Below are 14651 nucleotides of genomic sequence, written 5' to 3'. Positions count from 1 at the left end.
TTATCTTGATGAACAGGGGCAGTGTAGTTTGTTTTATATCAACCTCACATTCTGCTGTAAATATTAACTGTGATTCTCCCAAACATAGAAGTGTCTCCTTCCCAACGCCTAAAATTCCCTTTAGGGAAATTGTTCAGTAAATCATGGCAAGAACCGAGAGTATATATTTTTGACAGATGATGGGAAAGTCATGCACATTAAGGAAAAACACGTCCCCGATTTTGGCTTCACGGTATCTCATCACTTACACGTGATCTCCCTGTGCTTTGTGTCGGCGACAGCTGCAGAGTGGATGCTGGTACTTGAGCATGTTCTGCAGCTGGCGTGGCAGGGCTCGCAGGTCCTGTGCGCCGCGTCGTGGTAGAATCCCTGAGGGCACGCCGGGAGGCAGCGGCCTTCCCTCCGCATGTAGATGAGCCCCGGCGCGCAGCTCAGGCAGCTGTCCTCCTTGCCCCCGATGCACTCTCCGCAGCTCGGGTCACACTTCTCACACGTCCTCGACTCGGCGTTTCCATAGTGACTAGCGGCCATAGATGGGGAGAAAGTTATGATAGATGAGATTCAATTAAATGCGATGAGATTAGAGCTTTGTTTGTCCTCAAAGGGAATTCTTCCATGCCACATGCCACCTACTCAGACATGAGGATAGGCCAAGACTCAGCCACAGCCAAACACTTCAAAGTATTACCGAGCAAAGATTTCTCTTTTCCTCAGGTAGAGAAGTAGGAGGGAGGCACGTCGCAGGAATAAATAGCCTTTGTGTCCCTTTTATGTTTTCTCGTGAGTATTTAACTGCACATCAATTTAACGGCACGTTAATTTAACTATCTCAATCACCGGATCCCAAATAAAATCAAGTCTAATTAGCATTTTACAGGCCACATGAAGGGCTATTTAAATCTCAGGCTAAATTAGCTTGTGTTTGCCAAACTGCACCCCTGTCCAGATAACTGCAGGAAAGGCACCGGTTTAGTGTCCACGGTGACATTATACGACGACACTGATCTTTTATCAATGACAAGACTGTGTGGCTGCGCTTGATGAGATGGCCGAGCGGCGACAGCTGGACGGCGAGCAGGTTAAACTACCCGTGCTGGCAGGTCTCCACGCACTCTTTGGCCTCTCGGAATAGGTGGGTTTTGCACGTGAGACACTCGTGGCTGTGCTTCCCCACGCAGGCTTCACAGGAAGGGTGGCAGGGCTCACATCTCTGCCCCGACTCGTCCCCGTAGTGGCTTGACGGGCATTCGTCCACGCAAGTGCCATCTGCGCCAACAAACACGAATGGTCAGTGCAAGTCAAACATGCCTGAAGTGCTTTGCTCTTTACGAATCGGGCCGAACTCGACTCACTGAGCAGGAGGTGTCTCGGGTTGCAGCTCAGGCACTGGGTTTTTCTGGGACCTGTACACTTGTGACAGTATTTGTGACACGGATGGCATTCGCCTTCATGGTCCACGTACTGGTAGGGCAGGCACTTATTGGTGGATGGCACACAGTGGCCGTGGCCCTCCAGCCTCTGGCCCTCCCTGCAGCTGGTGCAGGAGCCAGCATTGGGCTTAAAGCAGGTGAGACAGGACACATCACAGTCTGGAAATACAAGTAAAACAAGGAAATGGATCACAGGATTTATTATTACATGAATATTATGTCTTTAAACCGATATAGAACACAGTAATAGTTTATCTGATAATAAACCAGATTAGGACGGATTTGATAGAGTTGAATAGAATTCACAGGGAGCTAGTCACCTACTTACAATACTAAAAATAAATAAAACAATTTATATGATATTTATTACTCTCCTACAGTTAGTTATTTTAATGTAGACTTAACTATAGTTAACTATAATTAAGTCTACATAAATAACCAGGTAGCTGCACTGGGGTCCCGAACCTTTAGAGTCTGCAGGACGTCACAGTGCTGCAATGTAACTAAGTACATTTACTCAAAAACAAATATGAGGCCCCTGATTTAGAAAAAGATCCACCACTGAGAATCTATTGCTTTTATGTTTACTGGTAGTTTCCTCAGTTTTCTGCAGCCCTTATTTACTTCAGATTGAAAATAAACACTGAAAAAAAACAGAAATCACCCACTGTCCTATTCACAGCGCTTCCTTTTAAATGTCTTGCTGCTGGCAACTCCTGTAAGTAGCACAAAAGTGGGCATCGCCTACAACACTTTCCTGGGAGAGAAACACGCCATCCTCTGTGTTTTTAAATAACAGAAAAGCCGCAGCAGTGTGTCTTCTCCAGGGAACTGGCTTTGGCATCGCTGCTCTGTTTTCAAGGTTCGACAGCTGCCTGTTAACTAATCTGAGAAGTGTGTTGCTATTTTAGTCCGAGCAGGAAGCACATCCAGGCTTAATGGAGAATATAGAATGGATATAAAAACACTGTGTTAAAATGGAAGGATCTTGTGACGTATAACTGAAATCGTTTCAGATCCAATCCACTATAAAAATCCAAGTGAAAAACAATAACCTGATTAACAAACTAGCTTTGCTCAACACCTTTTGATTTGGAACTCAGTGTTTTTTGGCAGGAATCAGCTCATATCTTGGCCTGGCATATATTTTCTCATTCTTCCAGATGCACCAAATTGCAGCCCTCCTCAGGTGACCCCACAGCTTTTCAATTGGATTCAGGTCTGTGCTCTGACTGGGCCGTACGAGAACTTTAATCTTCTTTTCATCAAGCCATCCCTTTGTTGATTCGAATGCATTTTTTTGGGTTGTTCTCATACCGAAAAGGTGAAATTCATCCTCAGCTTTCTCGCAGATGCCTGAAGGTTTTTCACCTAAATCCACAGTTATTCTGAGCTTTTGATGATTCATAAAAGTATGATGCTCCACTGAGGGTTTGGTGTTCTTTTGGTGATGTGCTGTGTCTTTGTGCCAAACATACCTGCTGGAATTATAGTCCAACATCTTTTATTGTGAGCCCCCATCTTGCCATCCTCACCCATGGCCCAGACACATGAAGAATGTAGTGAGCAACTTGTGCTTGCCAGAAATTCCTGCAGCTCTTTTAGTGTTGCCGTAGGGGTCCTTGCAAACTCCCTTTTCCTTCTTGACTTTTTATCATGTTTGAAGTAACTTCCTGTTCTTGGCGAATTCACTACTGAGCCTTATTTTACGGTTAATCTGATGGAAATTCTTTCATACCCCTCTCCTGATCAACACCCTCCAACAACAATATCATGATCATATGTTGGAAACTCTTCATGGACATTAAGATGCAACGAGAGGCAGCTACACAGTGTGAGATTTCAGCATTTTAATAAAGTTTATTCTAAGCCCCACTGTTCCCAACAGATCTACTTTACTTAGGGAATAACATCAGGCTTGTTGTATGTGTACAGTTGAATCATATAAACAATATAATATAATCCTGCATCATCCATCTGGATGCTGATCAGTGGATCATTTCATGCAGCCTTCCTATTCATATCTATAAACAGCATTTGAACATGTATTTTCTATCATAACAACATTTGGGGGTCGGAAGCCTTCTGGTTTTCGTTTCTAGTTTGACACATCTTCTTTGAGCCGCTTTTGGTTGCCTGCAGGTAAACAGTCCGTGTGGAGAGTAAGAGGTGGAACACATTGACCAAAATGCAGCAGCTACTTTTTTTTCATTGATCTGTTATTTCATGCCAAAACGGTTCCTGTGAAACAAATCTGTTGTAAGTTTATTTTGTCAAATGATTTCACTTTTTTTTAGTTTATAGCTCACTCTCAAGGTGGAAACGTATCACTTGGGATTTAGAATTTTTAATGATGTAATATCTAAATTAATAATTATCAAAAATGACAAAATCCATCATTTTAACACAGGGTTGAAGACTTTTTATATCCACCGCAACAAATGCACAAAGGATGCTGTACACGAAAGAAAATGTTGCATCAGTCAAAAGAGAAAAAAGTAGAAGGGAAAATGTATTATCTCTGAGTTTGTCAAACCTGAAAGCACCGGATTGTGAATTTATAATAAAAAGATTATTAAAATATAGAAATTGAACTTTCTGCTTCTGCTTCCCTGCAGCACAGCATCTCTCAGCTACCAAAGCTTTGAAATGGGCAGAGAAACTTTTTTTTTTTCTGTCGTACCTTTGCACTCCCCTGTCACGCCGTCCCTGTAGGTGTGGGCGGAGCAAGCTGCCAGACATGACCCGTCGTGCAGGGTGGCCTCAGAGTCAGAGCAGGCGTCACAGTCATCGGAGTTGGGCCCGTCGCACAGAGCGCAGTCAGGGTGGCAACTCAAACACTCCCCTCGCGCTTTGTCCTCAAACAACCTCTCGGGACAGTCTGGCACACAGCCGCCCTCATGGAGGAAGTGATACTGCTCACAACCTGCACAGAGAAACAAATATCAGCTGCATGGAAGAAGAGTTAAGTGCAACTCAGTGAAACTATACTAAGGATCCTGAAGTCTTTTGAGAGGAATGAACTGGATTTCACTGTGATAAAAAAACAACCTGACAAGACGTGAATAAAATACAGATTCAAGACAAAGGTGATTCTCTTCACCATACACAGCATTACAAAAGTGTTGAATAGGAATGAAAAGATTACAGACATTTTCAACTAGACAAATATATGACACTCCATCCCATAATTGTGGAGATATTTCAGTTCAGATCAAAATGGTAGAACAACCAACTGAACATCTTTAGCAATGAATATAATCTCTATAAACAGGTGGAACACATTGACCGAACTGCTATCTGCTTTTTCATTTATCTGCATTCATTTCCACAGAGCTGTAAGTAGAGATCAGCCAGCATGATGTCTGGACTTAAAACACCTACAAAACGTATCAGTGTTTGGGTTTTGTGAGGAGAAACGTTCAATTTGTGTTATAAAAGAAACTGGTCGGACTGTAAACAGTGAACGGCAAACAGAGGACAGAATCTACACTGGATTCATAATCAGGGAAAAGCCGATGGGCTCCGAGATAGGCAATTACGACCGAACTGCAGATAACAACCCTGCAATCTGGAGAGGGCTACAGAGAGGTTTAAAACTGAAGGAGCTCCAGCATTGCATTGTGTCTCAGCACCTGTGCACTGGCCGAGTGGGCCGCACTCCTGACAGGCCGGGGGGCAGCGTTGGCACTCCCTGTCCCGGACGGCGTGCGCTGGAGGACAGTCCTCCACACACTGGTGCTTGTGCAGGATGAGAGGTTCGTCACAGCTGAGACAGTGAGTGGCGTTCCTCCCACAGGACGCACAGCCCGCCGCGCAGCCACGACACACCTGGCCTGCAGGATAACCCCTGAAAACCAAACAGGGATCAGAAGACACACGGCAGAACCACACCACACATCGTACATGTATTAAATAGATCACTGGACAGATGCATTGCAATAGATCATCGTAACGCATGTCAAATTTGAACATTTAACAAATTATAGTCTGTACTAAGCTTCATCATTTATTACTTTGTGTTTTTTTTGTTACACAAGTTAACCTGGACTGCATATTTTACAATGTGAAAAAAAAACCCGGAACAGACGGGCATGACTGTTTGCTGCTGAAGGGGTAAACAGGAGGAGTGACATTTTGCTCTGCGCCGCTCTCTGCTCCCCTCCATAACAACGAATCACTCAATCACACAACAATGGTGTTGTACTCAATCTGTGCTAAAGAGCTGTTTGGTAGTTGCTGGAAAAAATTGAATAAAAAAAGCTCCCATGGCCAAAAAGTTCATCTCTCTGCTAATGGAGCTTCAAGGACCTCGTCAGCAAGGACGAGATCTGTCTCTCAGTCTCAAGGATTTCACAGTTTAATGAATATCAAAATGGAAACGTCAAAATCGAAGGCCGGCAAATACGTCTTCTGACATTTAATTTCAGACTCCTCAGAGGACGTGTCAGACATCTGGCATAATGTCCAAAAACCTGATTTCAAACTGCAGAGATAAAGTCCCACCGACAATGTCCCACTATGTAAAAGCATGTAAATAGGATCTAAAAAAACAATCAGCGGAAGGCTTGACTCCTGACCTGACACACTGCTGGACACACTGTCCGTCCTGCAGGAATAACGGAGCCTTGCGAGTGCTCAGACAGCGGGTGCAGCGATGAGCGTCCGCACACTGTAAACAGCCGGGGGGGCAGGCCGCGCACACACCGCTGAGCCGGCTGGCAAAGAAACCCCCCGGACACTTTGACACACATGTTTGCTGCGTGGTCAAAAACTGCCCTGCAGGAGGAAGAGGAAAGAGTAAACATCATCACAGCGGGATAACTCGTGGTGTAGCCGTGAAAACATGAAACTGCTGAAAGCACAACCTGACACACAAGTGACGAACAGACCTTTTGCACATGTTGAACACTGGTTGATCCCGTCTCCAGAGCAGGACTCGCAGGACGGGTGGCAGTCCTCGCACTCGCCATCATCTGTGGAGTAAACAACACAGTGAATGTTAAATGGTCTGATTGGCTGCTCCTCAGTGCACTGACATGAGTGGTATTGATTTTCTCATCAAACTCAAGAAACAAGAAAGCATTTTCCACAATTTCTTCCCACACCAGCATTTAGAAAAAGAAACAACATCTAACATAAGTAATTACTCTCGCCACAATCTGACCTAGAGTGCAAATCTCAAGCAATCCTACGTGTCTGTCTTGGTCTTGTAATAGAAAAATAAAAGGAAAAAGCAAATAGGTTGATATCGATATTTACTCCAATAAAAGATGTACACACCTTGAATGTCCAATTGTTACACAAAAATCATATAATTGGTGTGATGCAAGGGAAATGTGATAAAACTAGACCATGCTGTTGTATGACTCTGAGCCCACTTCAGTTTCAATCAATATAGGTTCTTTTTTTCAGACTTGTCAGACTTGTATGATGCCACCTAGACAGACCTCTGACCATTGGAATTGAATCAGTTCATCTTTGAGTCCAAGTAACAACTGGTCAAGTTTGAAGAAAATCCCTAAAGCCAGACTTGATATTTTAATTTCAAGAGACGAAAAACATGATCAGTTGATCTGTGAACATTTGTCCTACAATTGGAGGATTTTTTCAAGGCAATGTTACACGTTGACAAGGCAAAAAGTGGTTTGTGGCACCGCGACCTTTAACTTTGAGTTCTGAACAGCAACATTTTATCATTTCATCTTAGAATCCAAATTAACTTTTGGGGTGAATTTGAGAAGATTCCCTCAAGGTGGTCCTGAGCTGTTGCGTTCACAAGACCAAAAAAGGACGTACGGACAACATGTAAACATGATGCTTCTGGCCACAGTTTGTCTCAGGAGGCATGAGAAAAGTCCAGGATCCCTCCCTGTAACTGCATCATCTTCCCTGAACCCTCCACAAAGTTTGGTGCAGATTATTTGCAGACACGAGTGAAAACATAACCTCCTTGATTGCGAACACAAACTGGCAATTACGCAAAAGCTTAACTGCTTCCTCTAACGTTCCCGATTATGTACAAAGATCTGAGGCTTTGATCTCAGGTTTTGTGTTTGCTGAGGTTCGAAAGTTTAAGAATAACTTAAATTCAGCATGTTCATTTCCAACCTTCGAGTTAACCTATGTACTTTACCTCAAAGTTATTTTAAGTCCTATAATTAAGATGTCTTGCCTCCCACTAATCACCGTATGTTGTTTTAAGGTCTGTCCAACTTATTCTTGTGGGGGAACTAAATGTTCAGCATACAGTCAATTATTTCAAAGTCCGTATCTGGCCGACGTTCAGTGGTCCCGTCTGTTTTGACGACTTAAGTTGGAACAGGGTTCAGGGACGGTGGCACACAGACCAATTACCCTCCAAGATTTCTTTTCTGGCCCTGTGAAAGCGGCCAAATCCCTTATTCATTATGGGCAGACGCTTGATAAGTGGAATACGTAAGTGTTAGTCTCACCGGTGAGGAAGGTCTTAGCGGGACAGACCTCGGGGTCAGACCCACACGCTCCGTTTTCTAGCGTCCATCCCGTCTCGCACGACAGACACTCGCTGTCCTCCGGGCCGCTGCACGTCGCGCAGTCTGAGTGACACTCCTCACAGTCGTTGGTGTCTTCGTCGCCATAGAAACCGTCGGGACACACCGAAACACACGTCCCCTCTGGGAATGGAAAGGAGACGTTTCTGAGATTAACACTGTGTGTAACCTAGTTAGATGAGCATGTCCACAATGTCAGCTGCTTGTTTCTTCACTTATTAGGAGAGGGCCACGGACTTTACACTTCCGAGTCTATTTACAGGTGTTCAGGAATATCAACGCGTGTGTTAGAATTATTTATGTGAAAGCCTTTACTGGTTCAAGATGGTGTTGTGAAAAGCACGATTAATCTGGAGTTTGTAATTTTGAAAAGATAGAGAGTGGAGTTATTTGTTCATTTGTGCAAGTTGCAGGCGGCATCACGTATAAATCAATTAACATAATTTTACAATCACCACTAAAAAGTACAAATATTATAATAGTAATACTTCATGTCCACCTTTTCACAAGTGCCTGACTTTTAAGCCAATACAGATCTTTTCATGATTAACATGCAAACCCTTGTAATTATTCACATGGCAGTATTGGTACTTTTGCCTAAGGGACATTTTCATTTGTAAAGGAGTCATTTCATGTCAAAGTCTCTTCCTTTACTTAAGTGAAGAATGTCGGATCCACTTTCCTCGCTGTAATATAATACCTCATGACTCCATGTCCTGAGCCGGTGGGGCGGTGTTACCTGATAAGAAGAGGTCCGTCTCACACCAGTAGCACTCATGTTCATCACAGCTCACACAGCTGTCATCACACGGGACACAGGTCATCCCCTGGTCCACGCTGTACGTCTTAGCTGGGCAGTTCTTGTAGCAGCCATCCTGGAAACTGATAACAAAGACAGCAGCTGATACCTGAGATTGTACCTCTCCCTCTCTCTCTCTATCACACACACACGCACACACACACAGGCACACACAAATCTACTCTACTTCCACAGCAAAAAAACCAAGTCTTTTCGTTCTGCAGTGAACTGGGAGGCAGAGCGAGTGCAGAGAAGCGAGATCACACATGGCGACAGCGAGGCACACAGCCTTACTTGTAAAAGCCCTCAGTGCAGGACAGACAATGCCTGGGGTTATCTGTTGAAAGCAGACAAAGAAACTCAGCTCTACATTTTTTAAAAAGGGCACCACCAGGAAATGCCCCTGAACATGGTCGGCAACAGGCCGGGAGGAGAGTTCGCTCAGTGGCCAGTGTTCATTTAGGGACAAAGTGAATGTGCTGTGGCTGCTCTGACTTACACAGGACGCACTTGCTGCAGCCCTCCTCACACGCCATGCAGTCGTCATAATCCGGATCCTCCACCTCCCCTGAGAAAAGAAGGGACACATTCAGAAAGAGAGAAACAATGTGAGGGAGAGTGGAAAGGGTGACAGGTGAGAGACAAGGGCTGGTCAAGGTCGTCTCTGCCGCCACGTCTCTGGAATATGAGAGAACTGACAGAGTAAACACCGCTGTGACCTTGTTTACCTTCTCCGCACTCCAGCTTCACACACGCTCCATCAGAGACGTAGTAGGAGGAGTTACATCGGAGGCAGTGGCTGGGCCTGGTGCAGAGCCGGCACTGGTCGGAGCACGGCTCACAGCTCCTCTCCTTGGTGTGGTAGAAGGCCTCTGGACACGCATCCACACACTGACCTTTATGCAGGTAACGCTCCACTCCAAACTTATCTGCAGGCAAAAACAGCAAATCGTGGCGTGAAGAAGTGCGAGGATGATATGTGGTTGATCTTCGGCTTGTTCAGCTTCCTGCTTATGATTAGGTTTGGTTTCCCTACAGCTATTTTTATTTTCAACTCGGCCCAGGAGGTTATGCTTTGGTCTGTGTTTATTTGTCTGTTAGTTCACAGAATTACGCGAAAAACTACTGGATGGATTAGCTCCAGTTAGCTTCAACTTTTCATTTAGCTCAATGAATATGATAAATCATCCCTGGGAAAAAGTATAAATGTCAGTCCTTTAGACTTTAGATGCTCAAATCAACATTTCTTTTTGTGTTATATTAAAACTGAAACAGGTCACTCACAGATGAAAATACCACATGATTCTAAACGGTAAATGGATTTGTATTTATATAGTGCTTTTCTAGTCTGATGATGACCACTCAAAGCGCTTAACAGTACAGTTTCACATTCAACCATTCACACACACATTCATACAGTGCATCTACTTGCAGCACTTTGTTATTCTATTGGTTCAGCATCTTGCCCAAGGACACTTCGGCATGCAGATGGTTCAGACTGAGGATCGAACCGCCGACCTTCAGGTTGGAGGACGACCCCTCTACCCCTCAGCCACAACCGCCCTACAGTTCCTCTTTGGCTCATTTTATCATCCTTCAGATCAATATTTTAGTTTAAATGAACTGTTTCACTCTTGTCTCATGAGCATCTTTTTCAGATGCAGATACATCAGACAGGCACAGCTCTTGACTAAAGCTGTTTCAGACATGGCCTGCGGGTAAAATACAGAGAATTGGCTACAGAGTTTACCCAGACTTTGCTTTTCACACATGCACAACACAGTGGGAGGTATTCCGCAAGGACACGTTCACAACAGCAGAGGCAATATCAACGAAAGCTACGGATGTCATGTGATTTTATGACAAACGTCGTCAGCTCTTATCACCACCAACTCTAGACATCTTCGTCGCTGTCTTCTTCGTGTATGACAGCGCTACACCGGAAGATATTTGTTTTCTTTTAGTTTTATTCATTTTTGTGTCTGTCGCACGTTAGAAGTGTCATGAATCCCCCCCACTCGCCCACCCTGCAGCGGGGGATCCCCTGCTGTGTTGGTTCACACATAGACTTCTCCTGGATTCCTACAGACTTTATACCTGGAGGCCAGGAAGAGAAATTCTGCAGAAACTACAAAGCGCCTCACTCAGACATTTGTGTTCACACATGCTCCGAGGAAAATACGGACTTCAATGCGTGACTGAAAGCAACATAACAAACATACAGCAGTGGAGCATTTAGATACTTGAGTTTAGATGTGCTTACTTTAGAGTTGGCGGAGACAGGAAGCCTCTTCCCTTCACTAAACCTAACAACTTGGTGAGTCCATCAAGGATTTTCAGAGCGAATTTAAAGAAGGAGAAGAGGCGTTTGCAGCACATGAACAATAATAAACATGGTCACGTCTACAGGCAGCAAAGATGGACATTTTAAAAACAAAGTATACTTCTATAATTCTTATAATATTTGAAGTTTAACACAGGATCCAGGCTAAAGCAACAGATGCAGCTGCCAGATGCACGAAGAACACAGCCAACTATGTGAATGCATAAATGAACAGTTTTATAATATCACTGCCCAATCATTAGTGCCCGAGGAGATCTGACTGTAGCTACAATTGTGTTACATTAAAACTTATACTTAATGATGATAATCTAATTCTATCATCTTCCGTCCCCGCCATATAAAAATATGAATCGAAGGTGTGTGCAGGCTCATATCTTATAAGACCATGTATACAGCTTTACTGCTTCAATCAGTCTCTGATGTTCGATGATATTCATAAACGCAACACAATGAAATCGCTTTCATATTGCCTGCAGCCAAAAGGGGAAAAAAATGTAGACGGGAGGGAACCCTCCTACACAGGAGTGCACTCTCAAATAATGAGGGTCACTCAATAAAAGACTGTCAGGGAAAGCCAGAGGAGGATTCCTGTCAGTGAACACTCTCTGGAGAACCTCTCACGACCCGCCCACCATGCGCCGAGGGATCTTCTCAGAATGGTGAGGTCATCTTAACGGAGAATTGATTGGTCAGTGGGCGGTATTTGTTATCGTGAACATAACCTGCTTCAGAGAAGGTTAGGTGTGCAAGTTACCATGGCGATGTACCCCGGGAAACACCTAAAAACCCAGCTTCCTGAAGTTACCTGGTTGCAGAGCCCAGAGCTGTGAAGGAGAATATACATATATTTATGTATATTCTTTTTCATAGCTCTGGGGTGTGCAGCTGTGTGTGTTTAAGGATCAGCTTGTTTGTACAATAGTACGTTCATGGATTGGTGGAGTGTTTTCTGTTTTACATTGAAGTGCCTGGAGAAAGAAAAAAAAAAGACTTATCTCTATCTCCCACAACAGCATATAATAAACATGATCAGCAATATGCAGAATTACAGTCAGCAGATTATGAGACATAAATCAACAAAAATCTAAAGTTCACGATTGCTCTAAAGCCCAAACTGTACAGTGTGTTATTTAACCAGTTGTTATGTCTCTCTCTATATCTCTCTCTATATCTCTCTCTCTCTCTCTATTTCTCTCTCTCTCTCTCTCTCTCTCTCGCTCTCTCTATCTCTCTCTCTATATATCTCTATATCTCTCTCTATATCTCTATATCTCTATCTCTCTCTCTCTCTCTCTCTCTCTCTCTCTCTCTCTCTCTCTCTCTCTCTCTCTCTCACACACACACACACACGCTATGATTTCCCTGCCTCACCAGTGTCACAGCTGCCGCAGCTGGCAGGCGCCGGGTCCGTACAGGTGGCACACGTGTGGTCACACAGGTGACAGCGGCCGCCTGAATGGTACTTGCCCTTGGCGCACTCCACCACGCAGACGCCCTCGTCCAGAGCCCTGCAGCCGGCAACAACAACAACATCAAAAGACTTTCTCACTCCAGTTGCAAATACCACAAAAAATCCACACATATGAATTATGTCAATGCAAATGAGTGGAGCTCATTAACAACCCAGCATGTGGTAGGGTCACACAGATGTAGATGAGCACTGACACAGGGAGAGGAGAAAGAGGAGTGGAGAGTATTTGAATTTTAAATATACAATTACCATTGAATCTGTTCATATACTGTCTATACACCAGCAACACTAACCTAACCATGTATGCAGTCATTGACAGTCTAACATTGTTAGTTATTTTAATTTTCCTCTGATGAATTATGTAGAAGCAAAAGAACATTATGTCTTATTCATACTCAAGTGGGCGACATTTCCTTTCTCTATTTATACATAAATAATTAAAGTGAATGTCACATTTCTTTAACAGGAAAGTACATTTGTATTTTGTCAGGGCAAAAACAAGTACAGATTTTTATTAGCAGAAATCAGCCTTTTGGCATTTGCCCTGTCAATTTGTTCAGTTGGTTTGTTGGTTTGTAAGCAAGATTACATAAAAACTACTTGATGGATAAACATGACACTTGGTGGAAAGGATGTTGTAATGACCGAAAAGAACCCATAAAATGTTAGTGTGGATCCGGATCAGGCAGATTTCTTTCACATTTTTATTTTATCTCACGGAATAATATATATCGATCTTGATTAACAAATTTGGCAAGTTTATTATTAGTCTATAAAAAGTCCAAATATGTCCATCACATCTTACCAGAGCCCAAAGTGAAATGTCTTGTTTCTAAAAAGTCCAAGACCAAAATAAATTAAGTATTTAATTATACATGAAAGAGAAAAGCAGGAAATCAGCCCATTCAAGCAGCTTGCCCAAAGAACATTTGTTATTTTTTCACTATTTGTGCTGAAACCCACCCAAAAATGAAATTTAAAAAAGAGCAGGGGGGGAATCCAGGGTCAGGGCCGGGGGGGCACTGGCCCCAGCTGAATCTGACTGACCCCTGAAGTGCCCATGTTCTTTCTGTAGTCTAACCTAGTCACTTACTAAAAATAATAAAAATAAATATGACAAATTGTTTAAATATTTTTTTTTTTATCACACAATGTGGTGGAATAAGGAACGACTTGCGAAATATATTCAATGATGTTTGGTTTTGCGCCAACCTACAGAGGGAATGACTGAAATGTTTGCACCCTAATCAATCAGGAGCTGTGTATTGATGTTGAACTGATGGTAAACTAATTGGCCTCTCTGTGTAAATGATTTAGAGAAATCCTAGACTTGCCACTGTTTTAGAGCCTTTGTTTAAAATGAAAAAGATGTAAATAACATGAACAGTTCAATTATTTACACAGACTATTATACTGAAATCCCCGTCTTACCGCCTTTGAAATTTACACTCCAAATTTATCTGTGAATATGAATGATTTTTAACCCTACATCTTGGTGGAACTTGTTTTTTTGCAGGATGTGATCATTTCCCCTCTGACCCGGATCTATATAAGTCAGGTCGCACTCACCGTGAAGCGACGCAGCTGATGCAGTCCTGGCTGTGCGGCCCTGTGCACTTCAGACACGTTGCATCGCACGCGTGGCACGTCCCGTCACCGTCCTGGTACTCTCCTGACAGACACACAGCAAGAGAACACAGCGCTGACTCAGGACTGAATATCGTATCTGAGGCACTGAAGTGGGCTTAATGTCAGATGCAAAAGAACGGAAGCTGTCTTTAAAGCGGATAGCTTCATGTTGTTTGTTGATGAGAATTAACACAGATGACTTATGGTTGAGTCACATTACGTATCACATCACCAACACATACATATATATATTAGGGCTGGGCAACGATTAAAAGTTTTAATCTCGATTAATCGCATGATTTCCCTGATTAATCACGATTAATCGCATTTGTATACGCAAAATCCAATAATGAATTAAAAAGTAGTGTATAGCGCAATTTTATTTTCAATGTTTTGCCATATGAACGAAAGTGCCATAACATTTGTTGTGCAAACACTTTTAACA

The 14651-nt window shown here is 43.3% G+C and overlaps 1 protein-coding gene across 1 annotated transcript in view; it reads right to left on the bottom strand.

The window, feature by feature from the left end:
* The window catches only part of pcsk5a (proprotein convertase subtilisin/kexin type 5a), a 33830-nt gene that overhangs the window by 3341 nt on the left and 15838 nt on the right, over nucleotides 1-14651 (bottom strand). The window contains exons 22-35 of the mRNA XM_061073910.1: nucleotides 14147-14249; nucleotides 12478-12614; nucleotides 9491-9691; nucleotides 9262-9330; nucleotides 9057-9099; nucleotides 8703-8845; nucleotides 7886-8086; nucleotides 6323-6406; nucleotides 6011-6209; nucleotides 5066-5280; nucleotides 4114-4356; nucleotides 1353-1589; nucleotides 1089-1266; nucleotides 303-520 (exon numbers count right to left, since the gene is read on the bottom strand). Of these exons, the coding sequence (XP_060929893.1) occupies nucleotides 303-520; nucleotides 1089-1266; nucleotides 1353-1589; nucleotides 4114-4356; nucleotides 5066-5280; nucleotides 6011-6209; nucleotides 6323-6406; nucleotides 7886-8086; nucleotides 8703-8845; nucleotides 9057-9099; nucleotides 9262-9330; nucleotides 9491-9691; nucleotides 12478-12614; nucleotides 14147-14249 (2271 nt within the window). The remainder of the gene's footprint in view (nucleotides 1-302; nucleotides 521-1088; nucleotides 1267-1352; nucleotides 1590-4113; nucleotides 4357-5065; nucleotides 5281-6010; nucleotides 6210-6322; nucleotides 6407-7885; nucleotides 8087-8702; nucleotides 8846-9056; nucleotides 9100-9261; nucleotides 9331-9490; nucleotides 9692-12477; nucleotides 12615-14146; nucleotides 14250-14651) is intronic.

This window comes from Limanda limanda, chromosome 1, assembly GCF_963576545.1.
Source record: "Limanda limanda chromosome 1, fLimLim1.1, whole genome shotgun sequence".
NCBI classification, from domain to species: Eukaryota; Metazoa; Chordata; class Actinopteri; order Pleuronectiformes; family Pleuronectidae; genus Limanda; species Limanda limanda.
Note: the sequence above shows the minus strand (reverse complement) of the source record. Positions and strands in the feature narration are given on the sequence as shown.